At 48.1% G+C, this 18,963-nt stretch overlaps 1 protein-coding gene across 1 annotated transcript in view; it reads left to right on the plus strand.

Annotated features, from left to right (window-relative positions):
* LOC105016455 (anosmin-1) overlaps positions 1 to 18,963 on the plus strand; it is a 40,838-nt gene that overhangs the window by 14,516 nt on the left and 7,359 nt on the right. Inside the window, 5 exon segments of the mRNA XM_013137727.4 lie at positions 7,658 to 7,720; positions 8,317 to 8,539; positions 14,273 to 14,457; positions 14,917 to 15,046; positions 17,760 to 17,965. Of these exon segments, the coding sequence (XP_012993181.3) occupies positions 7,658 to 7,720; positions 8,317 to 8,539; positions 14,273 to 14,457; positions 14,917 to 15,046; positions 17,760 to 17,965 (807 nt within the window).

An 18,963-nucleotide genomic window follows, 5' to 3' on the forward strand; every position in this document is an offset into this window, starting at 1 on the left:
TGCTGGGTACATTCCAGTGACCTCTCACATTGCCATGTGTCCCCGCGGGTAACGGCATTGTCGGTGACATTCTGGTTTTGTGTGCTTCAAAATAATATTCTCATTGGTGGAGATAATAATGCAGACTATCCAGGGGAACACCGCTCCCATTTGGGAGTGTTTGTAGAGGTTAGCGGGGGACTGCTTGAGTGGGATTAGTGGATTTGAAGTGTTTCTCTAACCTCATATAAACAACAGGAGATAGCAGTGGAATGCCATTAGGTCAGTGTTACTCCCTCTGAAGACTTGTCATGTTGCAAATGTTTCTGACCTAGATAGGGAAGGTGGTCTGAATCCCAGACGCTCCAAATCATCCACGTTTCATTTGTAATCCCTTATTCCAGGACCAGACACAATTCCATTAAGTAGCATGTACAGACACAGCGGGAGCACGTTAGCCAAGCCCAAATGCATTTCATTTGGACGCTACCTCCCCAATTCACCACGAACTGCGTTGGCCATATCAAAAAAATAAAAACGATTTTTCTCTCTTCTACTGTGAGGAAAATATGATCTGATTATCCAAATCTTGCGTCGGGATCAAGCCCTTCGCAAATGACTGGGATGCTGGGAAACTCCCATTCTACGCTCGGCTTTAATCTATCCATCACAGGACGATGATGTGGTCCCTGTCGTCACTCCAATGAGGGAGAGCTTAGAGTACAGTAAATCAGATGGGACGTTAAGAAAAGTGGCGTGGGATGGGGGGGGCAGGTTTTTCCCAGGCCAACGCCACGGCAGCCCATTGACAAGGACAAATGGACGTCTTTATCACCCATCTGACCCCATCCGATGGAGACTTCCTGTTGAGTCTAATGGTCACGACATGTAAACCGAGCCCTGAGAAAGGTGATAAGTGAGGCTCACGTTACCAGCCACTGTAATTTCCACTTCATGTCTGTCCTGCTGGTGGCATTAATGTGACAGCACTACCAAGCGGGCAGATTGGAAGAAGTCATATTTGATGTGGCCACTTTGTTGGCGTGTATTTTTCAGAAGTTCTATGCTGGCGGCTGGGATGGTGTGATTGGTTGGGTGGGTGTTATGGGTGTAATGTCAGAGTCATGAAGTATCAAGTGAACTGGTGTTGGTTCGTCAGGAGACCGGCAAAGCCCCGATCCTGGCTGGGTGTTTTTTAAGCTCATAAATAAAGCAGGCACCTCTGATTGTGGGCTACATGTATAATGCATGAACACCCCCTTCTCCTCCCCCATTTTCCCCTTCTCTCTTTCTGGCAGCATATTCCTCCAAGGCTCTTTGTTGTCTGTTCCCTTCAACCGCATTTAAATTAATAATTAAAGTGAAACTCAAAGAATGTCTGCGATACCACCTGCTAGGATGCAGTTTCCCACTTCTCTATTGACGAAGAGAATAGTCTTCAACCATCTGAAGTTCAGCCTGTTAGAGCTGCAGCGCAGTTTAATATTTGTCGGTTTGAAAACATTGGATGGATAATGATATTCGTGTTTTAGAACTTCTTCCCTTTTAAGTCAGTATAGTATTTGGAAGTTGGCATATATTGTAATCTGAGTCTAATAACATCGATAAAGCATACGTTCCCTTGCTTGACATTCGTTCCTACTTATCATTGTTATTAGCCCGTTAATAACTGTAGTGTATGAGCTTCAGAAGTATCCCGGGAACATTGTCTTTAAAAGAATAATTTGACAGCTTATGATTGACAGCAAACGGTAGATGAAAAGTAGTTTATAAAAGAGTTTTGGAACAAATCCGAGATAAAAACAGGAAAAAAAACCCACAACAACAACAAAGGGCCTTGTGGAAGGAGCGGATGCACTCCATAGGAAAAGAGTGGGATGTAAAGGCTGTTTTTTCTCAGGCTGTGAGGAAGGGCTGTGTCTGTGTGATCCTCGCTCTGGGCTGTGAACCTATGATAGGGCGTATGGTGACATGACTCATGTAATCCATGGTAAGTATCGGATCCAACACAAACCAATGTCAAGGCTTTTGAAGTCCCGAGTCGTCTTGAGTCAAACCAGGACTTGAATTGCGATGAAAGGTGTGTGTTCATCATGTGTTTGTGTGTTTATGTGTGCGTGTGCGAGCTTGGGAGGAGGGAGGTGTGGAATCATGTTTCAAGTTGGAGCACTTCAGTTAATCTGTCTTCTTCTCAAACCTTGACATGCCTAACCCACTCACACACACACACACACACACACACAACAGCGATGGCATGCCCTGGTTGCATTGCTGAACATTCAGCTGCGTTGGTTTACTGCGAGCAGAGAGAGGGAGCAACCCAACCTCAGAGCCTGACACACAACCACGCCCCATCCTCTCACGATCCCCTGAACGAAGGTGCCCAGTAGAATACAGTAGAACAAATCACTCCGGACAGATATATTCCGCAACATTTCTACAGTCCTGTTTGAGTTAATGACAAGTCAAATACCTGTTTGAAGCCTTTAGAGCATGAGGGTTTCAGAACCCCTGCCACTCAGTGAAATATGTTTTGACAACTGATGTGTTGACCTCGGCTTGTTTTCGTACTCCCAGTGAACATCAGCCGACAGGCAACTCCTCACCAGATGTACAACTGTAATTCTTTCATTTGAAATATGTCACGAAATGCACATTTTCAATGTTTTCTGGGACAGGGTTGAAATAAAAAACCCTTGACTTGAATATGGATTTGCATGGAAATCAAGCTGACTTTGAATTCTCTAATGCAGTTTGAAGTCGGGCCTTCTGCCATGAATAAGAATGAGCGGGTGCGTAGACGAGACAGGAGAACCATGAGGAGTAATGGTGCTCGTGGCAGCTCCACTGAGACGGGGAGAGGAGAAAAGGGAGGGAGTGATGGGGGACAGAAATGAAGGGAGAGATAGGGGAGGGAGAGAAAGAGGGAGGGATAGGGAGGGGGGACAAGGGAGAGAGGGAGGGATATGAAGGGAGAGTTCTTTAACCCCAGTACAAGAGGAGGCCCTGGTGACTAACTGTAGCTCCTGTGTGGGTCGATTAATATGAGTGGCGCTCCTTCCGAGTGCCGCTACAACTGGAGTAATTGCCCGGTGGTGTACTTGAAAAGCGCCAGGGCAGCAGAAAAGGACCATAACTCACTGAGATAGGAGGGGAGATTTACAGCATGTGATCAAAAAGAGAGATGCCCTCCGTATCATTCTCTCCCAGAGGAGTACGGTCCCTCCTGCTTCGGCGCTGCTGCCTCTCGGGCCTCCAGACATAAATATTCCCGCTCGCACTTCCTCATCTCACCAACCTGACACCGAACTTCTGGGCGACGATCGATAGTTTCTACTGGCCCCAGACATTTTCCTTTCACTTAATGGGGTGTAAATGGAAAACATAAGGAGCCTGGTGATGTTCGGTATTCAGTGGGACTGAGACTTTATAGTCAACTTCATAGTTTACGAGGATCGATGGGCATCGCATTGGCTGTGCGGCGTGTAGAAATATGATGTTTATTTCACAGATTTCAGAATGTTCAAAATGTAAGGTAATGAATCATAGCCTGCCATCAGAAAGCCACACACATCTCTTCTAAATCCCCCCCCGTAATTGACCAAATATTCTCGGGCAGTATGGGAAAATGTCTGCCGCGTGATTAGTATGAATGATGTTTCCTTTTATGTCCGCGGTGCGCGTTGTGAAGCCCAGGGCAATGTCCACTGGTAGCGTTTCACGCTTCATTAACTGAAGCAAGACCCTCTCTGTGACATTTCGGACAATACATTTTCTCAGGGTTGATGTTGTTCCAGCTGTCCCCGTTGGCAAGGGATGGGCTGAGATAACCAGTGCCCTGCGCCTCTGGTGGCCCGCAGCCCGGGGAAAGTTCTAGGACACACACACAAACAGTTGGGTCCGCCCCCACACTCCCTGTCATCTCCTAGCCCCTCTCCCTCTCCTCCGTGACAAAGTGAGGACAGTGCTGTGGCATTGGCAGCCATTCAGGCCCTGACTCTCACATGGGCCCCACAGAAAGTCTTTCAGCGCTCCCCAGTGCGACAACTGCTGCATTTTATTACGGCGTGAAAGGGCCCATGGCTGGCGCTACTTAGCCATGCAGAATGTGTCACTTTTCGGGGGGGGGGGGGGGGGTGGACGATAACGACACGAAAGGGAGAGTGTGGAGCTCGAATGCTTTTGTCGGTAGACCGCTACAGCCAGCCGCTAACCGACAGCCAGCGTTTACATCTGGGCGTGAAAAGCGTTCCGTTCAACATCGCTCAGTAACAAAACTTGTTTTGTAAATATGTGTGCGCATAATGGAGCAATCTGATTGGGTGTTGTTTTTCCAACATTACGCCAGTCCTAACCAGGCCACCCGTCCGTGTGTTGTCACGGCGGAGTGCAGAACTGTTGGTTTTAAACCCACGTTAAAGACCGGCGGCAGTGGGGGTTCTATTCAGCTAGTGTCAATAAGACTCTGCGCGTAGACTGATGAGAGTTACCTTTGTAATTACAGAGCGTGTGCTGTTTGTTTTGGTAAAACATCTGTTTTCGCTGGTCCTACTGAAATATCAGGTCGGAGGGTGTGGCCGGTTGAGGAACACTGACAGATTAGTTAGTTATCAGCACACCTGTGGATATATCCAGCTCAAATGTGGATCTTCTTTTACGATCTCCAATCCCTCCCTGACAGAGACTGTCAAAGGGCTGAAATCCTTAGGATGCACTCTTATCACAGCATTGTTGTTTTTATTCTGTCTTTTATTTTTTTTTGTCCAAATGTCAAAGGGATAGGGTTCATGCATAAACATGCCAGGTCTAACGTACGTTGCGTGGTATGCCATCATATTTCCTGTTTCCTTGACACATGAGCTCAAGCATTTTAAATGCAAGCTTCAATCCGTTTTCACTTTCCCTAACAGATCCATTTGTGATAAACCTGACCCCCCCCCCCCCCATGGAATGCATCCATTTCTATGTGCACAAGATCTTTCAATGGGAGAATTGGCTTGATCCTGCAGCTTACGTGTGTATGTTCAGTGATTTGTAGAGGGGATTTCAGGGTTTTGCCATGTGCTGTGTCTGCCAGCTGAGGTTCCTTTAGATCCTCAAGACTGCTGAAGCAGAAGCCGTTGCCTCAACACCTCATTGTTCCCGGGTTGGTGCCTCTGGAAGGAAGACTGCCTGTTAGTGCTGCTACTGGCTGCTAGTCTGGTACAATGCCACTGGAAATATGTTAGGCTTATAATTTGAATGCAGGTTTAATGCAGTCAAGTTGGATGATGTTTCACATCTGCACTAACAGCCTTAAAGGCCTCTGAAAAGTTATTTTGGTTTTTCTCTGTATTTTTTGCAACCCCACTGCGAATTCATCCCAAAGTCCAGTTATGGCACTTGGTTTTTGGGGATACAGAATCTGCTGGAAAAAATATAGCCGCTTCCCACGTCCTCCCCCTCTTTCTCCCTCCTTAACGCTTGAATATCCAGGCACTCAGAAGTCGGGACAAGGTGATACCAGGCGAGCCGAGTGCTGAGAGGCCACAGTATGTAATTGAGAACTGGCAGGCGAGCCGAGTGCTGGTCCCTGATTGCTCCGTGTTCCTACCAGAAGCAGGGTTTACGCTTCATGTGCCCGTCCTTATTCACTCAATAAAAAGCAAATAAACGTTTCACTGGCAATGGCATAATAATGACAGAGGCAGCTAATGAGCTAATTAAAGACTCGTAAACACAGTTTCAGCTCCCCGACTGAGATGTGTAATTTCTTACATCAATGTGGCCTTTATGGACACTATTGTTATTCAAGTCTTTCGACCAGTGTAACATGGGCACACACTCTTCTTTATGCTCACTGACTGACTGACTGGCTGGCTGACTGGCTGACTGACTGGCTGACTGACTGGCTGGCTGACTGGCTGACTGGCTGACTGGCTGACTGGCTGGCTGGCTGACTGACTGACTGGCTGACTGGCTGACTGACTGGCTGACTGACTGGCTGGCTGACTGGCTGACTGGCTGGCTGGCTGGCTGACTGACTGGCTGGCTGACTGGCTGACTGACTGGCTGACTGGCTGGCTGGCTGACTGACTGGCTGACTGACTGGCTGACTGGCTGACTGACTGACTGGCTGGCTGGCTGACTGACTGGCTGACTGACTGGCTGACTGGCTGACTGACTGACTGGCTGGCTGACTGGCTGACTGGCTGACTGGCTGGCTGGCTGACTGACTGGCTGACTGACTGGCTGACTGGCTGACTGACTGACTGGCTGACTGGCTGACTGGCTGACTGGCTGACTGGCTGGCTGACTGGCTGACTGGCTGACTGGCTGGCTGGCTGACTGGCTGACTGACTCAGTATTCAGTATCTAATCTCCAATGTTCTGTGACACAGAAGCGAGGAAATGTGAAAAGTCCTTGGCCAAAAGTTCATCTCACGAACATTCCCTTGCTCTTAGTCCTTCACTCACAGAAGGTCTCCGTCTCTGATTTACCAAAGATGATCCTCCCCACCGACCGACATATTGGACATTCCCATACGAGGAATGCGGTGGTGGAGTCTGTTGACAGTTAGCTGCTGCGTCTTTGTGTTGGAGCTGAGCAGAGGCTCTACATTGAATGAGCCTGAATGACTGTCTCTGACAGGCCTCTGGCCGCTGTGGTTTGGGTCCGACCCAGTGGCTTTACAGAAGCAGCAGCCCAGCAGCGATTCCTCTGTAGGAGGCTCCTTCTAACTCTGGTTGTATAACTGGTTACACTGTAGTGGCTAGCAAGCAGCACAGGGAACACATCAACCCAGAGCCACTCTATCCCCTCTGAGCTTCTGAACGGGTTCCCCTTTTGCTGCGGTGCCATCCGAAGCCTGATTCCCTTGGACGTTCGTGAACTTGTCATGTTTTATTACATTTTGCCTTATTGAGTTTGATTTGTTGAGGGTGAGCTGTTGTCTTTACAGCACGAGGAATCTGACAGTTATTGGTGTATTTTAGTTTTCAATTCTTCATCCGATATGTATGGCTAAATGACTTGCGCTGCAGTTGCTACTAAGATCTTTGATCCGGTGCCGACGCCAAACATCCAGTAAATAAGTTCCACGTGTTTGACAAGGGAATCCCAAGAACATTTTAACTGAGTGCATCATCCATTAACCACTCTCTCTGTGTACAACTGGAAGTGGTTCGTGGAGAGGGAGAGGGTTGAGGAAACAGGGAGTGGAGGGAAAGCATGAGTGGGAGATAGCGCCAGACAGTATCAGGTCCAGGCATGAGGAGGGAAAAGAGGGTGAGGGGCTTTTGAAGGGAGGTTGGGGGGACGGGGGGGGGGGGTGTGTGTGTATGTTGAGGCATTACATTTTTTCTTAAAGGAATTTGTCAAGGGCAGAAGAGCCCAACACAAAGAAATCCCAGTTTTTGAAGGGATTCACGGTGTCCATATATGCTCTTATGCTCTATTCTGAATCAAATCCCCCACGGCCTGTTGTGTCCTTTTGTTGAAATGTTTTGATGTTCTTTGAAGGTATGTGGAGCATCTGTCACAGAGGAGTGACTGCTGATTGTGGTGTGTGCCGTGGAATTGGCAGAGTGAGGTGATTGGCGCTCTGAGAGAGAGAGAGAGAGAGAGAGCGCCAACCCTCTCTGAGCTCTTTGATGTGCCTGGCTCTTTGAAGCACTGACACTCTTCTCCCTTTCCCAGTGCCTGGAACCCTGCAAGGAATTCTGGGACCTGAAGGAAAACCAGTGCCAGGACTTATGCGAGGTACATATGTCACCACTGCCACCGCCTTCTGACTCTCAGAGTTTGAGGACTCCCTATGGGGTGGGCAAATAAGGGAAACTCTGAGGGCACGAAGAGCGTCAGTCTGTGAAGTGGGGACTTTTTATTTTTTCTCTGTCTACTGTAATGAAGTGTAAAGTAATGGCACTAAGATTAAATCAGAGCTGTTCTACTTACTCACCACTCAAATGAGTCATCAGGCCCAATGTAAACAGGACAACCCCTGTTAGCTAACTGACCTGCCTGTTTAAGGCCTGGCACACAGAACGCCACAATTCATCTGACATTATTCCTCTCTGCTTTCCTCCCGTCTGCCTCCTCCTCTTCCTCCCACCCCCCTCCCCCTCTACCCACCCCCTTCCTCCTACTCACACCTAACCTCCCATCACCCACCCCCCCCCCACCTCCCATAAACTCCCACCCTACCCCCCACATCCCTCTTGCTTCCCCTCGTCCCATGCCCCTCCCCTCGTCCCATGCCCCTCCCCTCGTCCCATCCCCTTTTCCTCCCGCCTCCTCTTCCTCCTCTCCCTCGTTACCTCACCTCACCTACTTCCACCGTGCCCTTTTCCCTCCAGCCCCTCTTTCCGAAGAAGCACTACGAGTGCCTGACGAGCTGCGAGTTCCTGAAGTCCGTGGAGGGCGTGAAGCAGGGGGACTGCCCGGCCCCCGACAAGGCCAGTGGCTTTGCGGCCGCCTGCGTGGAGAGCTGTGAGGAGGACGGGGAATGCTCCACCGTCAAGAAGTGTTGCTCCAATGACTGTGGACACACCTGTCAGACCCCCAAAAACCTCTACAAAGGTACAGTGGCACATCGTAGGATGACATGCGTGCCATGAACAACATCAGAGGGCTCCTCAAACACGGTGCAGATACTGTACTCACAGGACTGGGCGGCAATATGAGCTTACTGAATTTGAATATCGTAGGCTACAGGTCCTTGTAGTTTTATGAGGGAAGATTCAGAAATCTACTCAGCTGTGCCGTTACTCATACGTTTCAATGGAGAGAAAAAACGTGCCTCTCTGTCTCCATACAGTCTCCGAATTCTGTACATATTCCATGATACTGTACGTTGAGTGTGTGAAATTGTTCTAAATCCGCTTCAGGCCGGCAGAGGCAGATAGATAAAGTGAGAGAGAGAACGAGGGAGAGAGAGACCTCCACCCCAGTTAAACTGTTTAATGACATGGCCTGAGGTGTTCGGAGGGGAGTGGAGAGCGCTCAGCACATTGTGACTCTCTGTGCCTCTGCGCTTAGAGATAGAAGCTAGATCTTCTTCTTCAGTTGTGTGTTATATCAGCCGCACACTGACTTGCTGGCTGTTGATAGCCTTGGGCCATAACAAGGCAGGAGAGGTCGAGCTGGGCTCAGTGGAAGGACCAGAGGCTGGCTGCTTCTTTCTTAAAGTCCTTCAAGTATTTTGTAATGACAGTGAGGTGTGTGTGTGTGTGTGTGTGTGTGTGTGTTGAAGCATGTATGAAATATACAGAGATTGATTTAACAGCCGTGTCTGTGTCAGACTTCCAGCCTGCCGAGATGGATTAATATGACATGAAATGTATCCTTGAGGAGTTCAATAGAATAACCCACTGTTTTAGGGGTGGGTGTCTCGTTTTGATTAACAATACCTTTTACCTGTTGAGGTAATGTGCGAGCGTTCCGCCAGAGAGACCCCCACACAGAGAGAGACCCCCACACAGAGAGAGACCCTCACACAGAGAGAGACCCTCACACAGAGAGAGACCCCCACACTGATTACTTCGTTATGAATGTGTTGCATCACCCGATGTGTGTTGTAGACTCGTCATGTAGACTTGTCCTTCCATGGATTTGTCCCCTTTCATCCATGTTACTCACTAACCAGGAAACTTGTATCCCTTTAATGCGTTCTGATTTCCCTATACTGCAGGTACATGAGGAGCGTGCCATCCTATTGATGTTGATAAGAGGGGCTAGGTTTTCTTAAACATTGGGAGCATCAACTATAACAAACTCTGTTGTGCTATTTTTGCTCCTGATGCTGACAAACTGTAATCATGCCTCAATGGCATGTTTTTTTGCTTTATGTCCGAATAGAAAAATAGTTTTGAGTTGTGATTGTTCTTCATGGTTAGATTCCTCAAAGTTGGTTAACATTTTTGTTTCCCTGGTGCTCCAAATTTAGACTGGAAAACCATTTTGGGGACTTCAGAGCCCTAATGTAGGCAATTAAAAACATTCACTATAGAGTACAGACAAATGTATGCAACCAAACTGTTGACTGTCCTGTTAATCCAAACACTTAGCCTATGATTGATCTGTATTGGTAGCAGATGTTTTAATTAGCAGTCTGGTTTAAATCGGGATTGAATTCCTATCCTGATCTCCAGCGTTAAAGGTGTAATTATCTGCTCACGGTGTGGAGAGAGTAATTGTTTCTGTGTGTGCACAAGTGTATTCAGGATGATCCATAATGCTGGAAGCCATTATCCAACGCAAGCCGGGCGAAATTGAGCTTTTCCCCAAGGAGATCGCTCTCAGATGTGTGTGTGTTTTGCACGTTGCTGTGTGTGTGTCTGTGTGTTTGTGTGTGCAGGTGAAAGGAGCCTGTTTGAATGTGTGTGGTATGTGTCCCTGAGCGAGGAAGTGTGGTAGAAAGCAGAGCTTTATGTGTGCTGGTTACAGGCAAGACCTCCAACTTTTCTATGCCATCTACCTTGTATTCACAAGTCTAGCTTCTTCTCTTTTCAAAGCAATATTGCTGGCAAAGTGCTTTCACCTTGGTGCAAAATTAATGGGGATTTCAGGCTCTGAGAAGTTATATAGAAAAATCTAATTATGAGAGTTCCTAATACATTATTTATTAATTAGATGTACAGCATGTAGTAATATCTTGCTGATTCTTGTGTTTTCGCTTAAAAGAAGACTCTTGGTTAGTGAGAGATGTGAGAGAAACTCCTGTATAGCATACGAACGGTGTTTCTGTTTCTCTCTGTCGGTGTGTGTCGTGATTCGTATCAGTCCTGTTTGATACTTATACAAAAGATGTCAACTCACCTAGTTTCCAATGTGAGGCTAGTGGGTTGGGTGGGCAGAATCCTATTGGGCAGTGTTGACTCATTTAACCAGGTTTCTGTTAAATAACGCCTAATCTGAATTGCAATAACAACACCTGTTATCTTCGGCAAACGGGTGAAGCATAAACATTTTGGCCACTCTGTAAAATGTTTTACTTTTCTGATTTGAGTTTCAATGTTCCGTCAGTGAGGAAATCGTCAGAACGTCGGCTCAGTTCCATATGGCTTCATAAGCTTCCACTGCCTGGGCACTGAGCTCCCTACTCCTTCGCAGAGTGGAATTGACGACCTGATGTCTCAAATGTGTAAATCCTGTCGGCTGCCTGGTTCCCTTCCTATCTGTGGTCGTACAGGCACAGAATGGAGACAAAAGGGAGACCAGTGGGAAAAGTCTTGTTGTCGGCCTGTGTCCTGATGTACGTCTGTCAGTTTTCACCTAAGGTCTATCTCCCTCTGGTGAAGACGTGATGCTGGGACTCCCCCATGCCAGCCGGCTGCCTCCCCAGCCAGTCATGACTCCACACTGCAAATCCGTATTTAATGTGAGAGTTAACACTTACAAGGGTGCGTGTGGGTTTGCATAAATCACTGACACCAACAAAAAACAGATAATTTGCCGTATGAAGACTTAAGGTGTATTCAGTATGCATTTACAGTCAACCGTCAAAGTGTTTAAGCAGGTACAATGTGTGCCCCTGGTCGGTATCTGTGTCACGACACTGAGCTCTCGTTGTGTTGAAGTTTATGGTTGGCCATTGTACTGCACTCACCTCCGAAGAATGTATGGTTGGCTGTGTTCCTCCCACGCTGATTGGCGCTCGTTCGCCTCTGACCCTGTAATTAACCGGGTCATTATGACAGGGTTTGCGTGAGTGCCCAGAATTAAGATCCAGGAGTGTCATTGTTGGAATGCGGTAGATATGAATGGACGCTGGGCTCCTGATCACTGTAACGTCATGGTTGTGTGTTTTGGATGGGGCAGAGCAAGCATGCGGCCATTGAAAGATTCTGTGATTGTTGGACGGGATCCAGTCCCATAGGAGCGTTCTCTGTAGGGGGGAGCTGAGGTTTAGGGTCGGTGACTATACTGCATGTGGATGGCTGTTGGATGAGCTGACTTGGGGTGTGTGTGTGTGAGTGTGTGTGTGTGTGTGTGTGTGTTTGGCTGTGTGTGTGTGCGCGCATGGCAGTGTGCGTATCTATGGCTGTGTGTGTGTGTGTGTGTGTGTCTATGGCTGTGTGTGTGTGTTTGGCTGTGTGTGTGTGTGCGCGCATGGCAGAGTGTGTGTGTGTGTGTGTGTGTGTGTGTGTCTATGGCTGTGTGTGTGTGTCTATGGCTGTGTGTGTGTGTCTATGGCTGTGTGTGTGTGTCTATGGCTGTGCGTGTGTTTGTGTGCGCGCGTCTGTGGCAGTGTGTATGTGTGTTCCTATGGCTGTTTGTGTGCATGTCTGGCTGTGTGTGTATGTGTGTCTGTGGCTGTGTGTGTCTGTGGCTGTGTGTGTCTGTGGCTGTGTGTGTGTGTGAGGGAAGATGAGCCAGGGCAGAGGGATGAGGAATGCTGTGGTATTGTTAGAGTTTTCGTCATTCTCTCTCTCTCTCTCTCACTCACACACACACACACACACTGGAGCTGTGAAACCACAGTACAATGGCACACAGCTGTTCCTCTGTGTAGAGAAATCTATCTACGAGACACAAGACCGACTCCATATGTGCCTGGGCCCGCCCCCATCTCCCACCCGCCATTTTATGAGCATCAATCAATCACATTAAAGACTCAAAGGCTCAATGGAGATGTAACCAGTTCAAGCAGCATGCCGATGCTATCCAACTCTATTTAGAGCACGTCGTGATCCGTTGTTTTGTCTTATCCTGAGTGTGTGTTTACACTTTGCATTACATGATTGCAGAGCAGATCTCAGTGCTAGTGCTCCTCAAATGGAGCGCAAAGGGTTTTGGGTAAGTGTTTGACAGGAGCAGTTGATTTATAGAGAGGTGTGTGGGGTTTATTCTGTGTTCTTCTGTACTCCTGAACGATGCGTTTCCAATCTCCATCTCATTAACACTCAGTCTGCTGCTCAATCAACGACTCACCACATCCCAGCTGCAGTAAATCCTCCAGAAGAGTTGGTGTCATGGCTTCTCTTTGAGTTTTCTCACAGTGCACTTAATAAATCAAATTTATTGCACACGGGCAAATTGATGGATTTTGAATAGGTACAGTGTGAGGAACAATGAAGCAAATGGAGTGTGTGTGTGTGTGTGTGTGTGTGTGCGCGTGCGCGCCTAGGCGTGTGCCAGTGTGCGTGTGACTCCACTTTTGCAAATATGTTTTGACGTGATGAGATCGCGTGAACTCCTGCTTTCTTACCCACAAAAACGAACCAGCTGCGTCCTCCGGCCTGAATGGACACCTGGTGAAACACATTCTGTCCATCCGCCAGAATCACCGTTCATATGTGTGGGGGTCTTAGGCCCAGCTTGATGGTCGGCGACATAATCTGACGCGTGTGGGACTTGAGTGTGGCCAGGTTTAAATGTACGTCAGCATTGCCGGGCCCCGGCTCCGTCTGAATATCCTAGTCCAAGCAAATTATTATTTGTTCAGATGATTGCAAAAATGACGACATGGGGAAACAGACCAACAGGCATGCCTCAACTTAAAACAATACAATTCAAAAGGCCTCCGAACAGACCAGTTCTTTGCCTCCAAACAAACCAGTAGCCTCTCAGTTCTCCCAGCCGGGGTACTGACCTTCCCTTAATTGCGTTAACCGTATATGCTTACCAAGGCCAGTAAGTTCTGCGACATGGAAATGGAGCGTGAACGTGGACCATGGTAGTGTAACTTTGTATTCCAGTCCAGACGCAATGCCCTGACCACTTGCTTGGAGTTCACTTTGTGACTCGTTGACGAAAATCAGAGGGTGACTTCCACGGAGTGGCTAGGGGTTTAATGAACTGGGGGTCTTAACTTTGGGACACACTCGTGACTTGAATGGTGCAATTTGTGGTTCACTGTGAATTAATGAAACTCAAAATTCAAATGTGTATACCTCGTTAACAAGTTATTTGGGAGGTATTTTGTTTTATGCGTGTCAATTCTCCAAATCAGATGAAAGCCAGTGCACGCGCCATATAATTAGGCACGCCAATACATTTTTATGTGTGAAATTGAAAGGATAAAAATAACATGGTGACTCATGGGACTCTCAGTTCATGGAGACTGCACCACTGCACACTCTCTGGAAGGGGCCACTGGAGGGCTTAATTAACCCCTACACCCTTGATCACTGTCTCCGTTTTGGGAAACTTGAACAAATGGCGTGCCAGGGACACACTGGCTTGGAGTATCCTCTGTTGTCACGTGCTGCTAATGAAACAGTGTGGGGATCAATAAACCCTTAAATGTCCGGACACACTTGTGTGAAGCCATTTAAAAACGGAGTGATGATGTCATGTTTGGGTTCTCAGGAGCGCCGCTCAAGCCCAGGAAGGAGCTGGTGTTTCTGGAGCAGCCGTCCGGAGGCCTGGAGATCCGCTGGTCCTCTAAGTTCAACATCTCCGTGGAGCCCGTTCTGTATGTGGTACAGCGCCGCTGGAACTACGGCATCCATCCCAGTGAAGACGACGCCACCGAGTGGGAGTCCGCGGCGCAGGTAGGGCTTGCTGCCACGGATCATACCTCGCCCCGGCCTCACCAGGCTCTGGCCGTGTACCTAACCACGGTACATTGTGATGAACCTACTTTGCCTGTAGTTTCCAAGTTATTCCTCAGTTATGTTCTTCAGTTAATTCAGAAACCCCATTGTCCGTTTTGTTGAGGGACATCACTAGTTGGGGACGGATGATTTAATTGGTTTGGCGTGGGAAAGTATTCAACCTGTGTATTTTTCCTTGAGAGAGAGAAAGACATGGGAAATTCAGGGCTCTACTAAATCCACAGCTGTGGAGGCGCTGGGCTCCTTCTCAGAACATTCCGTAGTGTTGCAGTGTCTTTGATAGTTTGGCATTGGGGAAACGGACAGATGACTGATAAGGCGTCAACACTCACACAAGCCGTGACCCAGTGTGACCTTTAACCCCTGCGGGTCTGCTCTCTCCCATCTGTCCTGTAGACTACAGAGGAGCGCGTCCAACTGGCCGACATCAGAGCCAGCAGATGGTACCAGTTCAGAGTGGCGGCTGTCAATGTGCACGGGACCCGAGGCTTTACTGCCCCAAGCAAACACTTCCGCTCCTCCAGAGGTACGTTTGTGTGTGTGTGTGTGTGTGTGTGTGTGTGGCCCCTGCAGGTCCTGTGTGACATCATATCCCTCCTTTACCAACAGCTGGAGGGTTTGGGACCATCCCACACAACCTAATTTGTTCTTGGTATCTTCCCATTTCCCCATTTTGGAACATGTGCATTTCCAAATTGTGTTTTCTGCATATCGTGTTTGTGTATCTGTGCCCAATGCCTGAAATCAATTCAGACCCCCACAGTGTAGAAAACCAATAACGCAGGAACATGACACTGTTCATGTTCTGTAAAATTCAAAGATTATTCACACCATAATGTGCGCATTTACTGCATGCAAATAGCTAAACGGTTTTGGCACCGTGTCTTTAAAAACCCATCACAACCATATCTAAGCTTTTGATTTTCCTTTTCCCCACCTAGTAAACCTGAACCTTAAATCGGATTAGCATTTGCTAAGCATTCCTTTGCCAGTCTGCCCTGAAGTTGTCCACTTAGCTAAATGGAAATTCTAATTTGCACTGACGCCAAACTGAGCACGCAGAGTCATCAGAGACCACTGTTTGTACAGAACAGGTTTTTCCCCCCACATTGCACTGCAAGACCTTTCTACGTTTAACTCTTCAAAGAGTAGGGTTTTCCTTCTTAATAGCCGTACGTAATAGGAATTAGGCAGGATATTACAAGTTTCAAACGCATGTACGTTGGGTCTAGCTTCCAGGGGGAATGAGGTAAGGTAGGCTGCTCAGTGCTTCAGATCTGTAATACCGATTAGTGATTTGTCTACCGTTTCTTCCCCGTGTTGAATGACTCTAAATGGCTCTTTAGTGCAGCGGCAGATGGCATTTGTTAAAGCAGCCAGCCAATTGTTATGGAATTCCCGCGGATTACAGGTTTATGAATGTAATATTGTGTCTAGATTTGATCTGATGTAGAGCAGATAGGATGTGTGGGTTTGCCTGTGTGGCGGCTAACTGCTCTGCGCTTGGATCAGATTGAAGTGAAACAGGATTTGGCCTATTTCTGAGTTCTCACGTTGTTTGCTTTGCCAGCGTGCCTTTGGGTAAAGTTTTCTCCGTCAGGGGCTGCGTTTTCTCTAAACTTACCATGAAAAGCCGAGGAAGTAATTGTTTCCATGGTGTACGGACTGTGAGAAGATCATTTGGAGACCCACCAAGGAATCAAAACGCAAACATTTTGCAAAGACCCTTTGCATGTCTTTGGGGGTACGTTACTGAGTGACCTTGCTTGTCATTTCTATTTTAACATGTGGTCCCCTGGGTGTTCTGACGGGCTGTGTGACATCACCAGACACCAGGTGGAAGCTGGGTTGTTCTGCAGGGCTGGAAAATGACCTGCCGTCAGTCCCATCAGCCCCACAATGCTGATGGATGGATGGGAGCTGTCAAACTTGATGAGCGACTGATTCTGTAATACCATTGTTATTTACACAGCTCAACCCCGATCATCTGATTGCAATTTGCAGCCCATGCTTGGTCCGGACAATTTGTAAAAATAAAAAACCCTGATTATTTTTAAATCACACACAACATTATGGTTCGCTCTGAAATGATGCGTCCAATTGCACTTTGAAACCACCTCAAATGTGTTTCAGGTGGGAGAGGGAGAAGCTAACAAGACCGTGGTTGTAGTCTCAATCATTTTCTCATTAAGACCAGTTTCCTCTGGTTTGACATCTTGCTTGACCTGCCCTCACCCACTGACCTGCCCTCACCCAGTGGCCTGCCCTCACCCAGTGGCCTGCCCTCACCCAGTGGCCTGCCCTCACCCACTGACCTGCCCTCACCCACTGACCTGCCCTCACCCAGTGGCCTGCCCTCACCCAGTGGCCTGCCCTCACCCACTGACCTGCCCTCACCCACTGGCCTGCCCTCACCCACTGGCCTGAACACAGCAGCCGCTTGCAGTACTGTGGCAGACCCCATCTGGTTGGCTTCAACCAGCTCTAAAAACAGCACATATTTGCATACTGGTCCATACAAGCGTGCACACACACACACACTCACACACGTGCACCCACACGCTCACACCCACACCTTCTAGGTGGGGCGAAACAGGGATGGAATGTGACGGTTGAGCCAACATGTGTTTGGTGACCCCCGACCTACGTTCTATGTCCTGTGTAATGCTGTCATAGACATGACACCTGTCATAACATTTCATGACAGACCGCCAGTGGTGGACTAATCACTTTACAGCGTCACACTGTCCGGATCCCTCTCCTACTGGCCCCTCGGCTGCACCGCAAAGCTGGCGCAAATCTATTCTGGATACACATGCTAAACCAAACGTCTGACTTGTTGAGGATAACCGCATTTCTGTGGTGCATTTAGTGGGCTGTTTTTAATGGATGTCAATCAACCCTAGTTAATTCTATTTCTCTAATTGGTCCGTGAATCACCAACCACTAATTACCAACACAAAGACATCGTGGCTGTCACATATCAGAGACTTTTCTGGCGCCGTTATTCTTGGTCTGACACGATTTTCTCTGTCTTCCAATGAGAAACAATAGTCCCTACTGTGTGTGTCTGACGTGATTCTCCTCAGCCTGTCCCTCCACTGTTCGACTGACATGATCCCCTTCAGTCAGTCCCTGTGGGCGGGCGGGCGGGTGGGTGGTGGGCAGGACAGAGGGAGAAGCGTTGCCGTGGTGAGTCATACGACATGACGGTTGTGATGTTCCTGGTCTCTCGCCAGATCCCGCCGCCCCCCCCAGCCCGGACAGCCTACGCGTCACCAACATGACCGTGGGAGCTGAGGGGACGATGACAGCCCGTCTCAACTGGACCCTGCCCGAGGAGCCCGACATCCCAGTGCATCACTACAAAGTGTTCTGGAGCTGGACCGTCCCCGGCAAGTCCCTGGTGCCGTCCAAGAAGAAGAGGCGGATGATTACCAACGGGGTAAGCGCCCCCTTCTCTCTCCCCGCTTCTGGGGGGGGGGGTGTCAGGGGTTCGGGGCCCTGGGGCCTGGGTGGATCAGACCCATTTTGCCTGAGCCACACTCCCCTAGTCTCAGCTCTGTAAATAAGAACCGCAGGCCACAGAATGGGAAAACGAATCAGCAACTCAATGCAGATTGCATTTGCTTACATAAACCCTTAAAAGCTGCAGCTCACAAAGCACCGTGCGCCACTGGCCATTTTTGTTGTTTTGTTTTCTTAAACAAATTAGGCTCCCCTTCAACGCTTGGTTAAGCTTTGAAAGAAAACACAACATACGTATCATTTGTGCCTCATTTACTGCTTGATAAATCACGCGGTGTCACAATGTTGTGTTCTTAACGCATATTTTTCAAAGATTTAAGCAGTAAGGTCCGAGGGGGTGTGGTAAATGGTCAATATGCCATGGCTACAGAGTGTCCTTAGGCACAATGCAACGGACATACAACCCTTAGCAGTGGTATTGCTATTATAAACCGGCCCTAAATGTCACAGGCAGTAAAAAGTAACAATGTTATTCTAACATGGATCCCAGATTTATTTAGCATTCAGCTCTAGAACCAGCTACTTTAAAATATTATTTTGAGCACTAGCATGAGGAAAAACTCATGCTACCCAGCCAAGTCAATACCCAGTAAATGGATAACAATAAATTACCTTTTCAAATGAAGTTTTGTAAGTGCAATAGCGTCAAATGTCTACGTTGCTTAGTGTCTTTGTGAAGAATAAAGCCATTTGCTCTGGCTTAGAAATCCTGAATTAGTGTTGGTAACCCATTGCAGATGTGGCGTGGAGGTGAGAGCGCTGGGTGACACCAGATATCTATTGACACATGTATTAGTGGTTTCCACTTTGGCACCTCAGGGTTTTGGAAAGCTACCTGCTGACGGTGGAATGTCAAAACAAGCGCTGGTCAATAACTGAAGGCTATCAGGCCCATGCTGATGGAGGAATGCCTGG

Source organism: Esox lucius, chromosome 16 (genome assembly GCF_011004845.1).
Source record: "Esox lucius isolate fEsoLuc1 chromosome 16, fEsoLuc1.pri, whole genome shotgun sequence".
Classification (NCBI taxonomy): Eukaryota; Metazoa; Chordata; class Actinopteri; order Esociformes; family Esocidae; genus Esox; species Esox lucius.